At 37.3% G+C, this 18,147-nt stretch overlaps 1 protein-coding gene across 10 annotated transcripts in view; it reads right to left on the bottom strand.

Moving 5' to 3' along the window:
- KIAA1217 (KIAA1217 ortholog) overlaps positions 1-18,147 on the bottom strand; it is a 259,459-nt gene that overhangs the window by 91,716 nt on the left and 149,596 nt on the right. For 8 of the 10 annotated variants that reach the window (XM_054020702.1, XM_054020700.1, XM_054020699.1 and 5 more), the window contains 2 exons: positions 10,103-10,301; positions 7,071-7,164 (listed from right to left, as the gene is read on the bottom strand). In XM_054020702.1, coding sequence (XP_053876677.1) covers positions 7,071-7,164; positions 10,103-10,301 — 293 coding nt within the window. Of the gene's footprint in view, positions 1-1,888; positions 2,154-7,070; positions 7,165-10,102; positions 10,302-18,147 lie in introns of those variants that run through there. The other 2 variants (XM_054020703.1, XM_054020705.1) reach the window with 2 other exon arrangements.

Below are 18,147 nucleotides of genomic sequence, written 5' to 3'. Positions count from 1 at the left end.
GACTCAGCTGTGAGCAAGGAACTCAGATCCTATACAAAGAGTTGTACTTCCAGATAATGTAATACGGAAGAATGCTAGGGAAGGCTAAAGTAAAGTCCTGATTAAATAAAGCAATGTCAAGCTTAAAGAAAGAAGAACTGTTCCTTCCAACCAGGCTGGTGTCACAGAGAGCACAATAGACTAAATTAACCTCAGCAAGGTGATTTTTAATCTCTGTTGAGGTAAGAGCAGATGTGCAAAGCTGTATGGAAGACCGAAAGCCATCTTTGGTTCGAGTGCTATCCCAGAGCTTACGGGGTCTTCTGAATTCTTATAAGCTTCCTTATTTACAAGGGAGGACTGTTTTCTGACAATGGCGGACACATGAGTATTTTTATAGTATGTCATTGCATTAGCGAGTTCTAGCAATGTTTGACTCTGCCAAATACTTAGGAAATGGAGATAAATAGCCACACTATTGCAAATTGATTTGCCAAAAGCAAGGGCTGTGAAAGAGTAAAACATCCAAGGAATAGGAACCAGGAAACCTTCTGTAAAAGTATGTGGATTAAGAATAAAAGCAATAATAAACAATAAAAATGGACCCAAACCCAATTCTCATGTCCTTATTCAGGGAAAACTCCCATTGAAGCCAATGGGACTTTTGCCCAAGAAGGCCAACCTCACAATTGGGCTTTGTGTTAGACACTTGGCCTCCAGACTCAGTCACAGGCCAACAGAAAACTTGAGTTGCTCTTAAATAATTCTATCTGGATGACGCAAGAGGTGTACTGACATGCTCCAGAGCAAGCTGCTTGCAACCCTCAGCCAGAAAGAGAGGCCGTTAAAAGGAAATAAAATCACTATTAAAGTGAGTGTATCATGGTGGGAGCCTGGATCTATTTCTTCACAGAAAAAGTTACTGGGGATTTCCAGATGACAGATTTGTGATATCTTAGTCTAAAAAGAGAGTAACATATAACTGGTAGACTCCTGGTATTTGCAGAGTGGGTGAGGCATACTCATATTCCTAGACTAGTTGATGTTGGTTAAAATGCTTTTTTTCAGATCAAGTTTGATATCATTTAACTTGAAAATAAGTAGGTAGAACTTGGTTTTAACAGATCCATTTTATTCTTTGGCAACTTTTTAAAATGCTACTTTTAGATTGTTGATATATTACAGAATCTATATAATTATATACAACATGAATGACATTTTTTCAAAATAAAGATAATTTAACAATAGCACATTACCACTTAATTATTTAAAAAGCCACAATGAGATCTCCATCCAAACAGCTCAGGATCTGTACATTTAAACAGATCATTTTATGTGCGATACTTGAGATTTATATTTTCTTTTATTCATAGTTAAAAACAAAAATGAACTAATTCTTAAGCTTCTAGCTACCTTCTCAATAATCTAGATCATTTATGGGGTAATTTTTATAGTATATGTAAGACACATGAATGAAAGAGCACGGGTACATTTATTATATTTCATAACAGTTTGATTAGATACGGCTACCTCTCAATGTCTTCTTCCCTACAGCAGCATAAATAATTGGCAGCTTAGTAATAGCTCACTCATTAAAAATAGTAAAACTCATGTCACAGAAACAATCCTAGAGCATCAGATACTATATTTATATATTATGTTGAACTCTCAACCAGATTTCAAATGACAAGTTAGAAAATAATCGAATTATTACTTTCTATACACAGATTTTAAACTAGACATAAAGACTAGTTTTGGTTGTCAACAGGGGAATAAAACATTTCTTTTTCTGGAAGATGTTAAAAAAAATCTAGTTTTGATCTCTGGTTTAAATCTCCAGTTAATCTAAATATATCCTTTAGCCAAAAAGAAAAAGGAATTCCATATTCACTACAAATAGGCATCTTACCTTACATCTTTTGGTGAACTCCTTTTCTAGAAGCATCCGGCAGGTATTAGAACACAAAAGTACTTTCAGCTAAGCTTGTCTTTACATTTTCTTAAAACTAAACTTCTTTTGCTTTTGTTTTGCTAGAAGAAGCTCTTAGACAAAACATGTGGGCTAAAACAGCAGCAGCCTCCCTGTTCAAGAGATTTCATGGGTATTCACAGGCTTTGCTTCCACTGTCCGAAAGTTAAGTCTGAGCAAGAAAGGCATTTTTCCTGTCCCGGAAATCAGTATAACCAAAACCAATGCTGAGCTAATGAGAAATGTTTCTTCCATGTGTTCTGTTTGGCAGACACTGCAAGTCATATCAAGGAAACACATGATGTTTATAAATACAATATGGCTCATGTTGTCATAACCTCTCAATGACAACAAGAGCACTAGAAAAAGCAGGCAGCAAAACAGCAGGAAAAAGGATATTTGTATCGTTTAGAAGTTCTGTATCAGATATACATATCTTGGCTTTTTTCCTAAAGAAAATGTTTTATGGTAGAGGGATCAGTAAGGCAGTGTATGGCAACTTATAAACGTACTACGGGTATTCCTAGCATTATCATGCATTCAAACAACTACGTGTTTAAATATTTGTTCTCAGTTTTAGGAGTTACACTCTAAGCGGATGCCTATATTGCAGTCACAGGGTGTGATTACAGTTCAAGTAAACATACCCAGGCTAGCTTTCATTTAGCTAGCTCAGGTCCTGGAGCATGGAAGCTGCAGCAATGTGCACTTCAGCGTGGCTGCACAAGCCTGCCCAGGAATCATTCGCAAGTCTAGTGCGCACTGGAGCACAAGCTGTCGCAGCTTCACTGTTCTGGTACCTGAGCTGCCTCAGCCTGCTCTGAGTAGAAGGGGGCTTGATGCACAGAGCTGCCCCTTTTTAACCCTCCCGCCCGTCCGGTTCCCAGGGGATGCGTCAGTGTCGCCATGCTGGCCCCTTGTCCCCTTTTGCAGTAGTTTGACCTCTCCCCTTCAGCTCCCCCCAGCCATAAAGCACTGTTCCCTTCATTCGGCCAGCCAGACAAATCCCCCTCCCCCCACTAATGGTACGGTGCAATCATTCTGGTACCTGAGCTAGCTCAGTATATCTATACAGCTTGTGATTGCAGTATAGACATATCCTAAGACTGTTACAAAAAATCAGCAAGTGGTCGATAATTTTGGCAACACTTGTATTTTTACTTTTTGCCTTTAATGACATGAAGATTTTTAACTTAAACACAATCCAATGAAACACTGCTAGGAATCTCCCATAATCTGGATGCCTTTGTTTAAAGTATCTGAAGAACTCAAAAGCATGATCTTGCATTTATTACCTCTATGTCTTTCTGAAAAAGGTTGTAGAGGATTTTTTTAAACTAAGGACTAGGGGAAAGCTGACAGGTGCAGATGAGCACACGGTGCAGGCAGACACATCTCTTAGGGATTAATTTATTAAAGAGGGAACTCTATATTCTCACAAAGAGAATAGGAAAGAAGTTGGTAAAGTAGAGCTAGGAGCTAGAGAGGGACAGTCATATTTAAATGAAATACTTTTACATGAAGGAAAATAACTGAATATTGACAAAATGTATAAGTCTAAATACTAATGGGTGAACTACAGTGCCTGTCATTAAATGAGGATTTTGATATAACAGACATCACAGAAACTTGGGGGAATGAGGATAACCAATGGGATGGGTAATACCAGGGTACAATACATATATGTATATATATAACATAGTAGGTTGCACTGATGGGGGAGTGCCACTATATGTCAAAGAAAGCATAGAGTCAAATGAAATAAAAATCTCAAATCAAAATGTGCCATAGAATCTCTATGGATAGAAATTCCATGCTTGAACAATAACAGTACAACAGTAGGAATGTACTAAGGATCACCTACCAAGATGGTGACAGTGATTGTGAAATACTCAGGGAGATTAGAGAGGCTGCAAAGAGAGAAAATGCAATAATGATGGGGGATTTCAACTATCCCCATGTTGACTGTGTACATGTCACCTCAGGACAGGATGAAGAGATAAAATTTCTTGACACCATAAATAACTGCTTCTTGGAGCAGCTTGTCCTGGGACCCACAAGGGGAGAGGCAATTATTGAGTCAGTCCTAAGTGGAGCACAGGATTTGGTCCAGGATATCAATATAGTTGAACCCCTTGGTATAGCAACCATCATATCATTTAATTTAACACCCTTGTATAGGGACAAATGCCAAAGAAGCCCAGCACAGTAGCATTTAACTTCAAAAAGGGGTGCTGCACAAAAATGAGGACGCTAGTTAAACAAAAATTAAAAGGAACAGTCACAAGGGTGAAATGCCTGCAAACTGCATGAAGAATATTTAAATCTACTGATAGGCAAAGTAAGAAAAATGTAGCTTGAGAATCTATTAGACTTTGATTTAAGGATACTAACTTTGTATGTTTGGACATGTGATGTTGGCTATTTGAGTTTTAATGGCTATAAAGGTTTAACTTTTTGAGTCTCAATGTCGACTGTCATTAAGTAATTATTGTCTGATCCCCTCCATAGTTTTCCATAACTGTGAAAATTTAAATAATAAAAATAGGAAAAAAGCTTTAAAATAAACATCAGTATTATCTATCGACATTATAAAAAATAAACATCTGATTCTGCCAATCCTAAGTATAATACAAAAGATGTGTGACAAGATCTGACTTTGTACGGTGTTGATTCACATTTCAAAAGTAACAAAGAGTCCTGTGGCACCTTATAGACTAACAGATGTATTGGAGCATAAGCTTTCATGGGTGAATACCCACTTCGTCAGATGCATGATTCATCTGTTAGTCTATAAGGTGCCACAGGACTCTTTGTTGCTTTTTACAGATCCAGACTAATACGGCTACCCCCTGATACATTTCAAAAGTAATCTCCTTAAAACAGGACAGGCAATAAACGCTTTATCCCTAGATTTACTGAAACAGATGCTAATGCTAAGCACTGTGTTTACAGTAATTACTCCTTCCTCTCCTCTCATTTTAGTATAGTTAGTTTCAATTTATCGAAGCACCATGGTGAAGGTAGGAAGACTGGAGTGATATCTTTCCCACCACCCAACTTCTTCCATATCCTACATCTGTCTGCCTCAATGCAGCTGCAGAACGAATGCATTCTTACTCTTGGGTTCTCCTCTCCACCATATATATTCATGTGATCACATATATAAGCAATAAAACATAAAATCAAGTGCTTCTTTTCTTGCTTCTCAATGCTACCTCACCAATGTCCTGAACTCTGACTTGAAGGGACTACCTCTCAAATTGAAAAGGGCATCCAAGAGCTGACCAAACCCACTCTGCTGAGCTTGTGAGATCTAACAAAAGCACATCCCCAGGTGAGCTGGCCATAAACCATGAAATAACTATTCTTGGGAGATGTGACGATTTTGAAATGCCACCTCTGGTAAGACACACACTCACAGAACCATCTCCGAGAGTAGAGTGGAACATGGTAAAATAATCATAGAATCGTAGAAACGTAGGGCTGAAAGAGACCTTAAGATGTCCTCTAGTCCAGCCTCCTGCATTGATACAGAGGGAGCCACTTTTATTTTTGAATTATCCCACTGTGGCCAGAGTGAGAGAGTTTAGCCATACTCAATATGTATCTGTGGGCATAATCTCAGTTGCACAGTTCTATATTTTAATGTGAACAATACAAATTTTAACCACTGTTTTTACAGAGAACCAACGTTTGTATTTGAAACAACTTTATTAGATAGTAAATATCTGACACAGGGCCAAAGAAGTAATCAAGATTGCTGATATTTTGATTTTATGTACACATTAGCAAAACATGTCTGAATACCAGACCAGCACACAACACTCAAAAAAGTTACATTTAGCCCCCCTTTCAAGTGGGACAATAACAATTTAGGCCTAATGATGTAATGTCAATGCATTATTATTACAATGGTTAACATTACTATAGGCACCGAAAATGTGCCCTGCCCTAGGATATTAATGATATATTTCAGATACATCCGGTTACTGCTCCATAGAAGTCAATAGTATTTCAGGATTCTCAGCACCTTGCAGGAGACACATAGCAATTTATCAGATCAGCCCCTACATGAGCTGCTACCACTCTATATACAGATTTTTAGCGTGCAGTGAGGTGAGTAATCAGATAATTGGATTTTCTGACCCATCAGAGAGATTGTTTTATGATGTTTTAAAATTCAAATATTTAAATAAAATAATTATAGGAGAGGTGGTTGAAAATACCACAGGAAACTGAACGACTGCCACAATTGTACTGAAACAACAATGCTCTATACCATTACAACTGCAAAAGTGCTTAAATATAATCAAACCAAAAAAGCAAAGCTCTGTGGCAGATGCAAAAGAAATTGTGAAATCAAGAACCAGATGCACAATTATAAACTAATATTTTTACAGGAGTTCCTCAGAACATTTGACATCTGCTTTGGAGCATGTGTAAGTTACTAAAAACCAAGCAGCACACTTGTTAGTAACTGTATCCTTGTTGAAGGCTTAATATGACTTTATTATTTCCTATATATTATATTTAAACAAAAAAGAAAACAAAGGGAATAAATTTCAGAAGCTTTCTTGGCAAATTCAAAGGCAAAGATATCACCTTTACAAAGGTTACTACATTTATGATATTTTTAATAGACACACAAAAATTGATGCGCTTTTCAAAACTGCAAAGCATTTATTAGTATGTTGAGTCTGAGATGGCCATTTATGAAGCACATCAGGAGACAGGGAGCTCAACTGGAAAGCTTTTGAAAATGGGGTTGCGAGTTGCACTACTAATAGAGTAAAGTTAAACCATGCTCTGCTCTGTTGAAAAGAAGAAAGAGTTTGGTGCCCACTAATGAATGAGACTTCAATTTGCATTCTGAAACAAATTACTAAAACATTGTGCTGTGATTTCAGTTCTTTATTGTGAATAAATGAGGGATCAGAGAGCTGTTAGAGTAAATAGTGACAAGGAATAAAGTAATAGATCAATAAATGAGTTAGCAGCATGGATCAGTGTCATCCGCTTGCAGCATGTATGTATTCACACTATATACGTTAATGTAAACATTTCACATAGAAAACAGGAGATAAAATAAAAATGAATATAAATCAACTCTGGCACTTACCCTTATATCTCCATTTACAGTTCTGGATGTATGATTAAATGCATGAGCAGGATCTTTGTTGTAAACTTTAAGGAAAGATCTGTCCTGAATGTTCCTGGAATCAAAAACATCAACAAGGATAGTAGATGAAAGGAGTTTTATTTTAGACATTTCCTTTGCTTGCCCTAAGGATTCAGGCAACAGACAACCACCATCACGATCTTGCTGCAACTGACCAATAAAAAACCCTACTGCTATAAAATAGACAAACAAATAACAAAACCTACTTCAGTTCTCTTTCCCCTGGGAAGTATCGTTCTTTCAGTACAGGTCCACACCCATAAAAATCAGGTGGTACTGAGTTTCTTTCAAGATCCCCGGCACAGAATGAAAACACTTTGTAAGATAATAAAGCTCCAATATTTACAATGCACCCAAAAGGGTTTAAGTTAATATTTAAATGCTTCATTGTGTACTCTACACAAACACATGAATTTCTGCTATTCTAATGAGCACAAATCAAAAGAAAAATACTCTTTTGAAATTATTCTTGAGGGAAGTGTAACTTACGATAGTTTGTTCACAAAACTGAAAACATTCCACAGCGATTAAGAACTCATCAGCGAATGTAAAAACAAACTTTCAAGCCTCCAATATTTCATACAGCTTTTTTTTTAAATCAAAAAGCACAGCTTTGATAAAAGAAACTACAGAATTTTGATGCAAATTGTTAGAAGAAAACACCAAAAGATTTTTAAGATTAGCACAAAGAGCCTTGTCATTCATGAGTCTTTTTATAAACTGACTCATTCAGACAACAATCAGACGACAGATGTTTTACATTAGTCTCAAAACCTACCTTACAATAATTTCATAGATTAGAAATCTGCACTGAGTCCTGCTGATTTCTTGTTCTGTACTAATCAGCAACAATCTAATTAACGGCAACAATCTAAACACACTAATGTCCTTTCAAAACTGTGATTCCTTTCAGTTCACACTAGTGATTTCAAGAGAATTTGCACAAAAGTCTGAATTTCTTTCCTCCAGGTACAGCAACAAGTTTAGTGGACTGATCTCACTCATTAGGATTATCATTTTTAAAAAAATGAAGTGATGTATTCTTGGGCTGGTCTAATTTCTTTCTTTTAAAGTCATATTACAGTCAGCGATTGCTTTGAATCTGTAACTAGTCAGAACTTGCACTGCTGCTGTAGACTTCAAGTAGTCTATTAAAAAACCACATAGCTTAACAGACAGATCAGTCCCATCTGTTTAAGAAATGTATGGTTAATGAGAAGTTTAGAGTTGATGAGAGTTAACTACATGTAGAATGCACAAGAAATACCTATCCTGTAGCAAATTTAGGTTCTTAGTTTATTTATGGCAGCAAAAACTCTTTTCTGTCTTACAAATATGGAATTTAAGATAATATCAATATCTAAAAGAGGTGATGGGTCTACGTTTAGTTAGTGAATAATTCGGGAACAATGTTTACTGTCTGTAAAATTAAATAATATTCAGTGCCAACAGTACAGATGTTACATATAAGGTAAGGACAAAATTCTGCTCAGAAATCTGCATGAAGAATCTAAACTACAGAATTCTGCTCTCCATATTGACACGGAATGATTCTTTGTTAATGTATTTTTCAATGCAAGGAAAGTTCTCTCATTTTTCAGTTCACTCGTAGCTCACAAATGATGATGCCATAAACAGAGGCAAGGTGGGCGAGGTAATAACTTTAATTGGACCAAACTTAATCTACTCTTTTTTCTATCTCTAAAATGATGGTTGAGAGAGTTTACTCAACTAATGTCAAGTTTGGTTTAAAAATAATCTCCATAGCTATCTTATAGAAATATGACAGCTTGAAGTAAAGTAGTGCTTTAAGGCAACATAGTAAAATACAGGGCATTTGATCTCTGAAGTGAATTGTATTTCGCACCATATCTCCATTCCACTCCACCTCAAACTTTTCTGATAACAGGTATACATTTGTGTATTTTTTTATTTGCACATCTGTTTTACATTCACTATTTGACAGAGTTAGAACTGAACACTTTTCCTTCAGTCCCTTTTTCTCTTCTGCTTCGCTCTTGTGATTTTGTGTCTGTTCTGATATTTATCATATACTACCTTACGAACAGTCTGGTATAAATATATGCCATATATCCCTGAACTATTTTTCACACATAACAAATCTGTGGCCAGCCACATGGTTGTAACTGCTGTGCACGTAGGCCACTGGGAACTTCTTGGTGGTTATGGGTTAACATTCCAATCCTTCTGCTCCAAAAGCACAAATACCAATTGGTGTCAGAAGTTCAGGGCTTAAGAAACATGGTTGAGCAGCTCTGATCCCATCCAGCAGAGGACATGCACATACACACACACACACACACACACCAGATCTTTACAATATTCTAGTATGCAGTATTGGCTGAGTTCAGAAGTATTTTTAACTATTATTATTAATTATTTGTATTAATGTAGCACCTAGGACCAGAGGCAGGTATCCAGTTGCCCAGTCCTGATGGAAGCTAGAGCAGCAGTGGGTACACTCCAGCCTCTGCCACTGGTGTAACGGACTGTATGCTGGTGGTAGATGATAAATAGTGGAGCTCTGCTCCATGACACTCCCTTCCTCCATGACACTCCCTCCAGCCCCAAAATACCCATGACACTTTCCCCCACCCCACTTTACATCAGACTTTCTGTCAGTAGAGACAGGGATCTGTTTTAAGGCCATTTTGTGAATTATTTTATTTTTAAAATTTCAAATATACATGTTTTAGTAAAAACACAATAAAATATTAATTGTAAAAGCTAACCAAACTTATCTGTATTGCATGAATATTTAAATAAAGTATATCATACATATACGGCTTGTGCAACAGATGTGGTACATATAGCTTAAGGCATGTGTCAAACTGTGAAAACGCCAAATTACTCAGACACCACTGAATTTGCCTCGATGTGTCAGACCTGATATTTGTTAGATATTTATCAGCTTAACTCTTTTTCACGCTATTGATGCACTGTTTACCTACCTTACATCATTTAGTTCATAGTATATGTTTCTGCTCTCGTCCTTGATGTAAATGGCAACGCTGGGAGACTCCAGCATTTTCATTGTCAGATGCTGGGGGAAGGCACTTACGAAGAGGGCACGAATCGTGTCTGTGCTTGTAATTTCATTCGGCATCCTTAACTGTTTTGTTTCATCACCATATTGAAGATATAAAACTCCTAAAAGCAAAATACAATTTTTTTTAAAAAATGCATGGAATAAACCTAGACTCCAAAGTCCACCTGGAACACACATCAAATATTTAATTCTATACTAGAATAAGCAAAGCTATATGCCTCACACACACCATACCTTTTCACTACAATACTGGAATGAAGAATAAAAACTGTCTCATGGATATTGATTATTTGTTTCTATACCCCAGAGTTTTCCCAGAGCAACATGTTATTGCAGGGAATCTATTTTTACTGTTCTTTAGTTAGATCAAAAGTTTACATTAAAAGAGCTAATTTAAAAATAATACTAAAATGAACCCATACTACAAGGAAGGTGCAAGTAAATCATGGGAAATTTTTTGTCAGCCGAGGGAAAAATTAATCCTTGTATCACTTAGGTTCTTTTAAGCATAAACTCTTTGCTTTAACTTCACACTTACTCAACATGGGTTTGATTTTCAAACCAGCTCCCCATTTTTGCAAGCATAATTTTGTGCCCACAATTGATTTATCAGCAATTTATTTATTTATAAAATTGTAGGTGAAATTCATAGTAGGAACAAAGCTGAAGTCACTAAAAAGCAGATCTAGCCTGAATATCAGACACTTTAATTTCTAGTGTTTCTGTGTAAAATGGTTTGCAACCTTAATAGTAATCTCCAATACATCACGGTATAGTATAATAGAGGGGGGCGGAAAGAAAGAATCTGAGTCACATATAGATAGATTTATAGATTTTAAAGCCAAAAAGGATCATTCCGATAATCTAGTTTGGCTTTTTGCATAGCACTGACCAACAAACCTCCCCCAGCAATTTCTGCATTAAGCCTATAACTTTTGGTTGAGCTTCAGTACATCTTTTAGAAAGGTATCTAGTCTTGATTTAAACACTTCAAGTGCTGGAGAACTATCACACGTAGGTAAATTGTTCCAACAGTTATTTACCATCATTGTTAACATTTTGCACTTTATTTCTAGTCTCAGTTTGTCTCGCTTCAGCTTCCAACTAGTGGATTTTGTTATGTCTTTTTCTGCTAGATTAAAGAGCCATCTACTATCAGAAATCTCTTTCCTTATGTACGTACTTGGGGACCATGATCAAGTCACCTCTTAAACTTATCCTGGATAAACTAAATAGATTGAGCTTCTTAAGTATCAGAGGGGTAGCCGTGTTAGTCTGAATCTGTAAAAAGCAACAGAGGGTCCTGTGGCACCTTTAAGACTAACAGAAGTATTGGGAGCATAAGCTTTCGTGGGTAAGAACCTCACTTCTTCAGATGCAAGTCTGTTAGTCTTAAAGGTGCCACAGGACCCTCTGAGCTTCTTAAGTCTCTCAGTACTAGGCATGGTTTCCAGACCTATTTTTCTTCTAGTCAAAAGTAATTGTCAATATTTTGCACTTATATGCTGCAGTGCCTTTCATCAAAGGATCTCAAAACAAACAGACTTTAATTAATTACTGGTATGTCCAACAATATTCCCCTGAGGTAGGCAAGTATTATATTATATTCATTTTACAGATGGGCAAATGGAAACACAGAGGGCGTCCTCCCCTTATGGATTCTCTCATTTTCTCCCACTGGACCTTGCTCACTAGGGGTGAGATTCTCACTCCAACACCATCCCCTTTCTGATAGAGTGACATAAAAGGGCATAAAAATCCTTGAATCTGGCCAGGGGAGAATTCCCCCAGTGTAGGAACTGAGGAAGACAGCCACAGACTATCCTGCAAGACCTGGCATCTGAGCCATGGGAAGGACATGTTGGGGGTGGTGCCACAGCCTGCCTATAGGCATCTGAGGACAGGCTGACATGATGTTAGAGAGCCCTGAGGGGCTACCTAAGGTACACCAGTGGCTTCTTCAGCCCCCAGAGAAGCTCTGAATCAGGAGGGCACAAAGGTACTTGAAGAGAAGAGAATGACAGATCTGCTCAAGTGTGACTATGTTGCTCTTTCTTGGTTAGTCCTCAGAGGATATAAACCACAATATTAGCAACTCATTTTCTTCTTTAAGTCAGCTGTTTTTTTGGTAAGGGAACAGAAATGCCTAAACATTATCCTTACTGATGATCATGCAGTCTCTGGGGCTACAGCACAAAATACAAAACCCATTTAGATAGTGATATATTGGTTTAAAGTCAAAATTGGTTATACCACCAATGATGGGGTGGTGGAAGGGTTTTATTTTGTATATTCATGAGCTATCACCAGTGACTAAAAGTTTGTGCTAAAGTCCTGGGACATGAAGCCATTTACTGAAAAATATAGAAGACATATTAATCTAAGATGAGTTTTCTTTATCCTCAGCTCTTAGTATTTTTCTCACTATGTTGCCCATAATTGCTGTAAATGAATGAATGCACATTTTGGCAGGTGTTCCTACAATCAGTGAGCAGATAATTGTACCTAGAGCAAGAGAAGGCAGAACATGTTAATTTTTATGCATATTAATCAGACTCCTCAACACCAGCTAACCTTTATTTAATATTAGGCTGCTTTTAAAATGACACTGTCAATACTTTTTCTATAGTATTATGAATGGATGATATTGTTATAAGCTGGGTTAAACCTTGTTATGGGTTGAATTACAGCCTCATTGAAAATGAGGTGTGAACACGTCCTTCAATTAAGATAGGTGTAAGACACAGTTAAGGGGCTATACCTAAAACATTGACATAATCTAGTCTGCCCAGTAACTAGCAACACATGGGTGGATGGTTCCATTGGGCATTGTTCTGATCAGATGTGCTTGTGGCATAGGTGCTGGAAGTAGGGGAGCGGGGGTGGGGTGGGGTGGAAGAAGGTGCTGCAGCATCCCCTGGCTTGAAGTGGTTTCCATCATATACAAGGTTTACAGTTTGATTCAATGGCTCTCAGCATCCCCAGTATACAAATTGTTCCAGCGCCACTGGCGTGTGGGGAAAAAGTCTAGCTGGAGGGGACAGACAAGAAACAGAGAAGCTCAAAAGCAACAAGAAAGCCAAGCAGTAGCCTGTAACCACAGCATGCCCCTGAAAAAAACCTAGAAAAAGGTTCTGGGTCAGGGTTGCTGGCTAAGGGAAGATTGTGCCTGTAAACTAAGAAACGACTCCTTTTGTTTCTGGTTCCACCTGTGTTTGGAGAAGCAGGACATTGTACATTCCTTGTAAATGAATAAGATTGCATCCAAGAAAATACCAGACTCCATCATCAGTTTCTACTTCCAGCTGAAACATCCCCAGGGTTCTGAAATTGACTAGCTGCTCAGGTCAAAAAGGGGTAACAATATCATCCTGTGTCATTAAGGTTGCACTCAGATTCCATTACATACTCTATTTTTAACCTTTTACTTTGGCAGGCAAAACTGGATTGACCCCAAAATTGCCAGATTTACTCCAAAGATTTAGGAGAATTTTTCTGAAAGTTTATTTTTTTTTAAAATGGCCTATATCTCAAAAACTGTTAAGTGAATTTTCTTTACTCTGAATTGAAATTATGATTTTTTTTGTTAAACATCCTTGAGAACTCATGTAGTAGATATATCTGAAGAAAATAAGCTGTAATTAATCAACTTTTTAATAACTATATGTAACCGCCATATTCACTGTTCTTAAGCAAACAAAAAGTTTTTGCATGTGATTATTTTCAGAGTATACGAGAATTTTTCTTTGAAGGTCTTGTTCAAAATATTTTTCAGTTGACAAAAGAAGCTTAAAATGACACTTTAAAAGTGATATATTGATGCCATTTTAAAAAAAACTCAGTAAACAGACAAAAAAATCTGTTAACTTTAAACTAAGTTTGCTACTATGTATGAATATCAAGAAATGTTAGTTTAAAACAAAACAAAAAAACCCTTTAGGGGTTAAAGGGTTTGGAACATTCCCAAACAGCCTTAACTCTGCCCTTCCTCATGCACCCTCAACCTATACATCAGAAACTCACAGTTGTTTTAATATAGATTTTCCAAATAAACTTGTATCTAATCTGGAATGATTGTGCCTTAAACTTATTAGCATGGGAAAGAACATTTTCAAAGGCATTATGGTAAATTCTCCTTCTCCTATTCTCCCTTATATTACATACTTTTTTAAAGCCCCTGCCTTTTCCAGTGAGTTGCCTGATCCATGTCATAATATAGCAGTACTTTAGGGTGTTTCCTGTTTGAGAAAAGTAGCTGTTCATTCCGAAAAATCCTGTTTCAGCATGATAGAAGAAAAAGGAACTTTCAGATCCATTATTTTAAATCATCCACCTTGTTCCACACACGTATCTCGTCAGGCTGAAACTGGGACAACTGGCAACATCCTAATGCCCAGCTTGAGGGAAGCAGCTCCACCCCTAGAGTCATTTCTTATTGTCAACTAACACATTACTCACATTAAAACTACAGCAAGAGGAAATAGTGTCTATTTGCAGCTGGTGCAGCTCTCATTAGAACAACAGCATGGCTGCCAGCAAAGCTGATGGAAAGGGAGCCAAAGGAAATGAATACTAACGTTTTCATGCATCCTAATGCTCCTCCTGCACTTACTCTTCTGTCACAACAGATTCGCCAGGAAGATTAAGATTTTGCTGAGTTTTTACAAACACAAAACAAACAAGACAATAACGCAGCATGTAATAGGCTTAACTTCAGGAGGACAGGTAACAGAATAATGAAGGCTATAGTATATAGCGCATCTGAAAGTAGTAACTCAAGTCAAACAATGCTACTGCTGCTAATTCTAGGCATGTCTATAGCACCTTCAGTCTTAGACCTTGTCTACATTTATAGACAAACTATACTGGCAAACCCTCCTAGTGTAGACGTAGCTTATACTAGCAAAAAAGTCCTTTTGCCAGTACAGTTTATACTAGTTTCCCAAGTAAAATAAAGCTATACTGGCAAAAGGCCTTTTTTGCCAGTTTAACTGTGATTACGGTAGGGCTTTTGCTGGCTCAACTATGTCAGCAAAAAAATCACGCCCCTAAACAACACAGAATATGCTAGCAAAACTTTTAATTGTAGACCAGGCCTTAGGTTTCTTAAAGCATTTTACAAACATTATTTCATTAAAGCTTCATTAACAACGTTCCTGTGAGGTAGGAAAGTGCAATTTACAGATGGAAAACTGAAGAACAAAGAGATGAAGTAATTTGTCCAAGGACACAAAGAACAACTATGGAAAAGCTAGAAGTAGAAACCAGGTCTCCTGATTGCCCTGTGGTCTAAGCACAAGACTCTCCTTTCTCCACATATAGATCTCTACAAACAAATGAGATCCTAATTCTGCTTTTCTTTCTAAGAAGGTTCAGTTAGAAAAAGTTCATCCTCTGTCTCAGGGTTGGTCTACAAACAAGTTTTCACAAGCTTAATTTAAGATGCGCCATCAAACTGGTTTTAATAAACCAGTGTTAGATGAGGCTTCAGGGTAAGGCCATTCTTATATGCAAGATAACCAGGTTTAAACCAGTGTAAGGGTATCCACAAACAAAGCTGTAAATCAATTTAATACCACAATTTTAGTGAAACCAGCATAACTTCGTGTATAGACCATGCATCATCAGGGTTCCAGATCTCTCTCTCTCTCTCTCTCTAAGAAAGAAAATGTGCATACAGTTGAACCTAGACAAATTTAGAATGGAAATAAGGTGTAGATTTTTGACTGTGAAGATAATTACCCATTGGAACAATTTACCATCACTGATAATTTTCAAATCAATATTGGATGTTTTTCTAAAATACATGCTCTAGGAATTATTTTGAGGGAGGTCTATGGCCTGTGTTACACAGGAGGTCAGATAATCACAATGGTCCCTTCTGGCCTTGGAATCTATGAAGCAGTGGAGAAAAACAAGTTAAAACATTTGATAAACTGTTTAAGAATAATTAATACCTATATAGTAATGTCAACTTCAAAGCAGTTTACAAACATTAGATAATCCTCACAATATTAATTTAAAGTCAGTAAGTACTATTATCCCCATTATACAGAAGGGGAAATTGACGCAGAAGGGTTAACCAACACTACAGAGGGAGCCACAGCTAAAACTGGAACTAGAACTCAGGAATTCCTGTTTCCACTAAATCACATCTCTGCCTGTCTCACTAAATCACTGTGTAGTCAGAACACTTTCTAAGGCTACATTCTGATACTCTGCCTGATGTGGAGCAGCAGCTTACTCCACAAGTGGTCTCATTGACATCATTGTAACAACTATTTAATATCAATAAGGGTGTTGAATCTGGCCCAAAGTGAATATTGGAATATTGATACTAATGCCCCCCAACAAACAGATCAAATTTCGCCATGAATGTTATCCGAGACAAATATAGTATAGTATTTAAGGGTGTAACAGAGGTCAGAACCCACATTGTTCTTCTTAGACATGTATCAGACAAATAGAGATAACACACATTGGTGTCCTTATCAGTGAATTCTGCAGACACACACATAACTTTGCTACGGCAACACTTCTTGTAATGGAGAAGAAATTCCTTAGTATGCAGTTGTTACTATCCCCACACTCAACACTAGCCTTTCCAGCTATACAACACATTCTTTCAGAACTAGTCTGAGGTCATTGCCATCATCCTTGTGGTATTTCTAGCCTGAAGCCCTAGCCTATTTCCTTTAGCTAGTCTCTGCTGATAATATCTATTCTCTAAATTTAAAAAGGGGTCTCTTAATATTCTTAGCTATCTTCACAGAATCACAGAATCAACGGGCATAACCTGTGGCATGAAATAAAACTAAAAGTATATGTTTAATTTAATTTTCTTTCTATCAGGATAGCCTGAACAGTTTTGTTCAAGCTTCTCCAGCTATTTGGTAGTGTTTTTCAGTAAATGTAAAAAAAGTGTTGGGTTTAGTTCCTTAAATCTACATATTGCTAATCTGTCCACACCTGTTATTTACTGAGACTAGCTGTAATAGGTCTGTTTCATCAGGAAATCCTAGGGTTATATATTATTTCTACCAGTGTATCCCATGAAGTTGGGATGCATATTCCATGCACCACTCAAATAGGAAAGATTGTAGAGTTTTACAAGTGCCTACTGCAAATGGATGAGTTTAGCCTGGATCACAGAAAATAAATTAAAATGAAATACTAGTTCTTTTGCTTAGAGAAGAACTGATGACAAGCCAGATGGTCACAACTAAAACTTATGATGCTTAAACTATCATCTTTTTATATTTGAAAGTTCACAATTCAGTTAGATGAATGGGGCAGTTCATGCTTCTCAAAACTATTGTTTCAGGGGGTGAGATTTTGGGCAACGCTGCTTCAGTTTACTCAGCAAAGTCTACAGTATCAAGGAATACAGAGGGTTCTGCTTATCAATATAAAGGACAAATATCCACGTTAATACTTTTAGATCTTGTGGCAGCCTTCAGCACCATTAGTGATAAGGTGCTGCTGACCCATAAGACCTGGCATGGGACTAGGCCACACAACTGCAATGCAGTTTAGCTGGGACTGACTGGGAATGCCACATGTAGGTTTCAACCAGTTCAGCATTCAGCAGCCCACCTTCTGAGTGTGGCAGATTAACAAGAGCATATTACTTAGGGGCTAAGCATATTACAATGGGTCCCTCATGCCAGATATGATTCAAGGACTCGTTAACTAATTTTTAAAACACTTTATGCTCTAGTTACTGGTCTGGCTACCAGTGAGAGACCATCCTTCACTCTGCATTTTACTGCAGAAGCGGCTATGAGCAGGGATATTAAAGCTGAGGGACCCTCAGACCCAAATTCTTTGGGGCTTGCAACAGGTATTGCTTGGGGATAAGGAGCAGTAGGGAGTTCAATAACCAAGGGGCTCTCTCAGTCATGGTAAGTTCCAACTTTTCCACATTAACACCTTTGGACCACTGTG

Source organism: Malaclemys terrapin, chromosome 2 (genome assembly GCF_027887155.1).
Source record: "Malaclemys terrapin pileata isolate rMalTer1 chromosome 2, rMalTer1.hap1, whole genome shotgun sequence".
Lineage (NCBI taxonomy): Eukaryota > Metazoa > Chordata > Testudines > Emydidae > Malaclemys > Malaclemys terrapin.
Note: the sequence above shows the minus strand (reverse complement) of the source record. Positions and strands in the feature narration are given on the sequence as shown.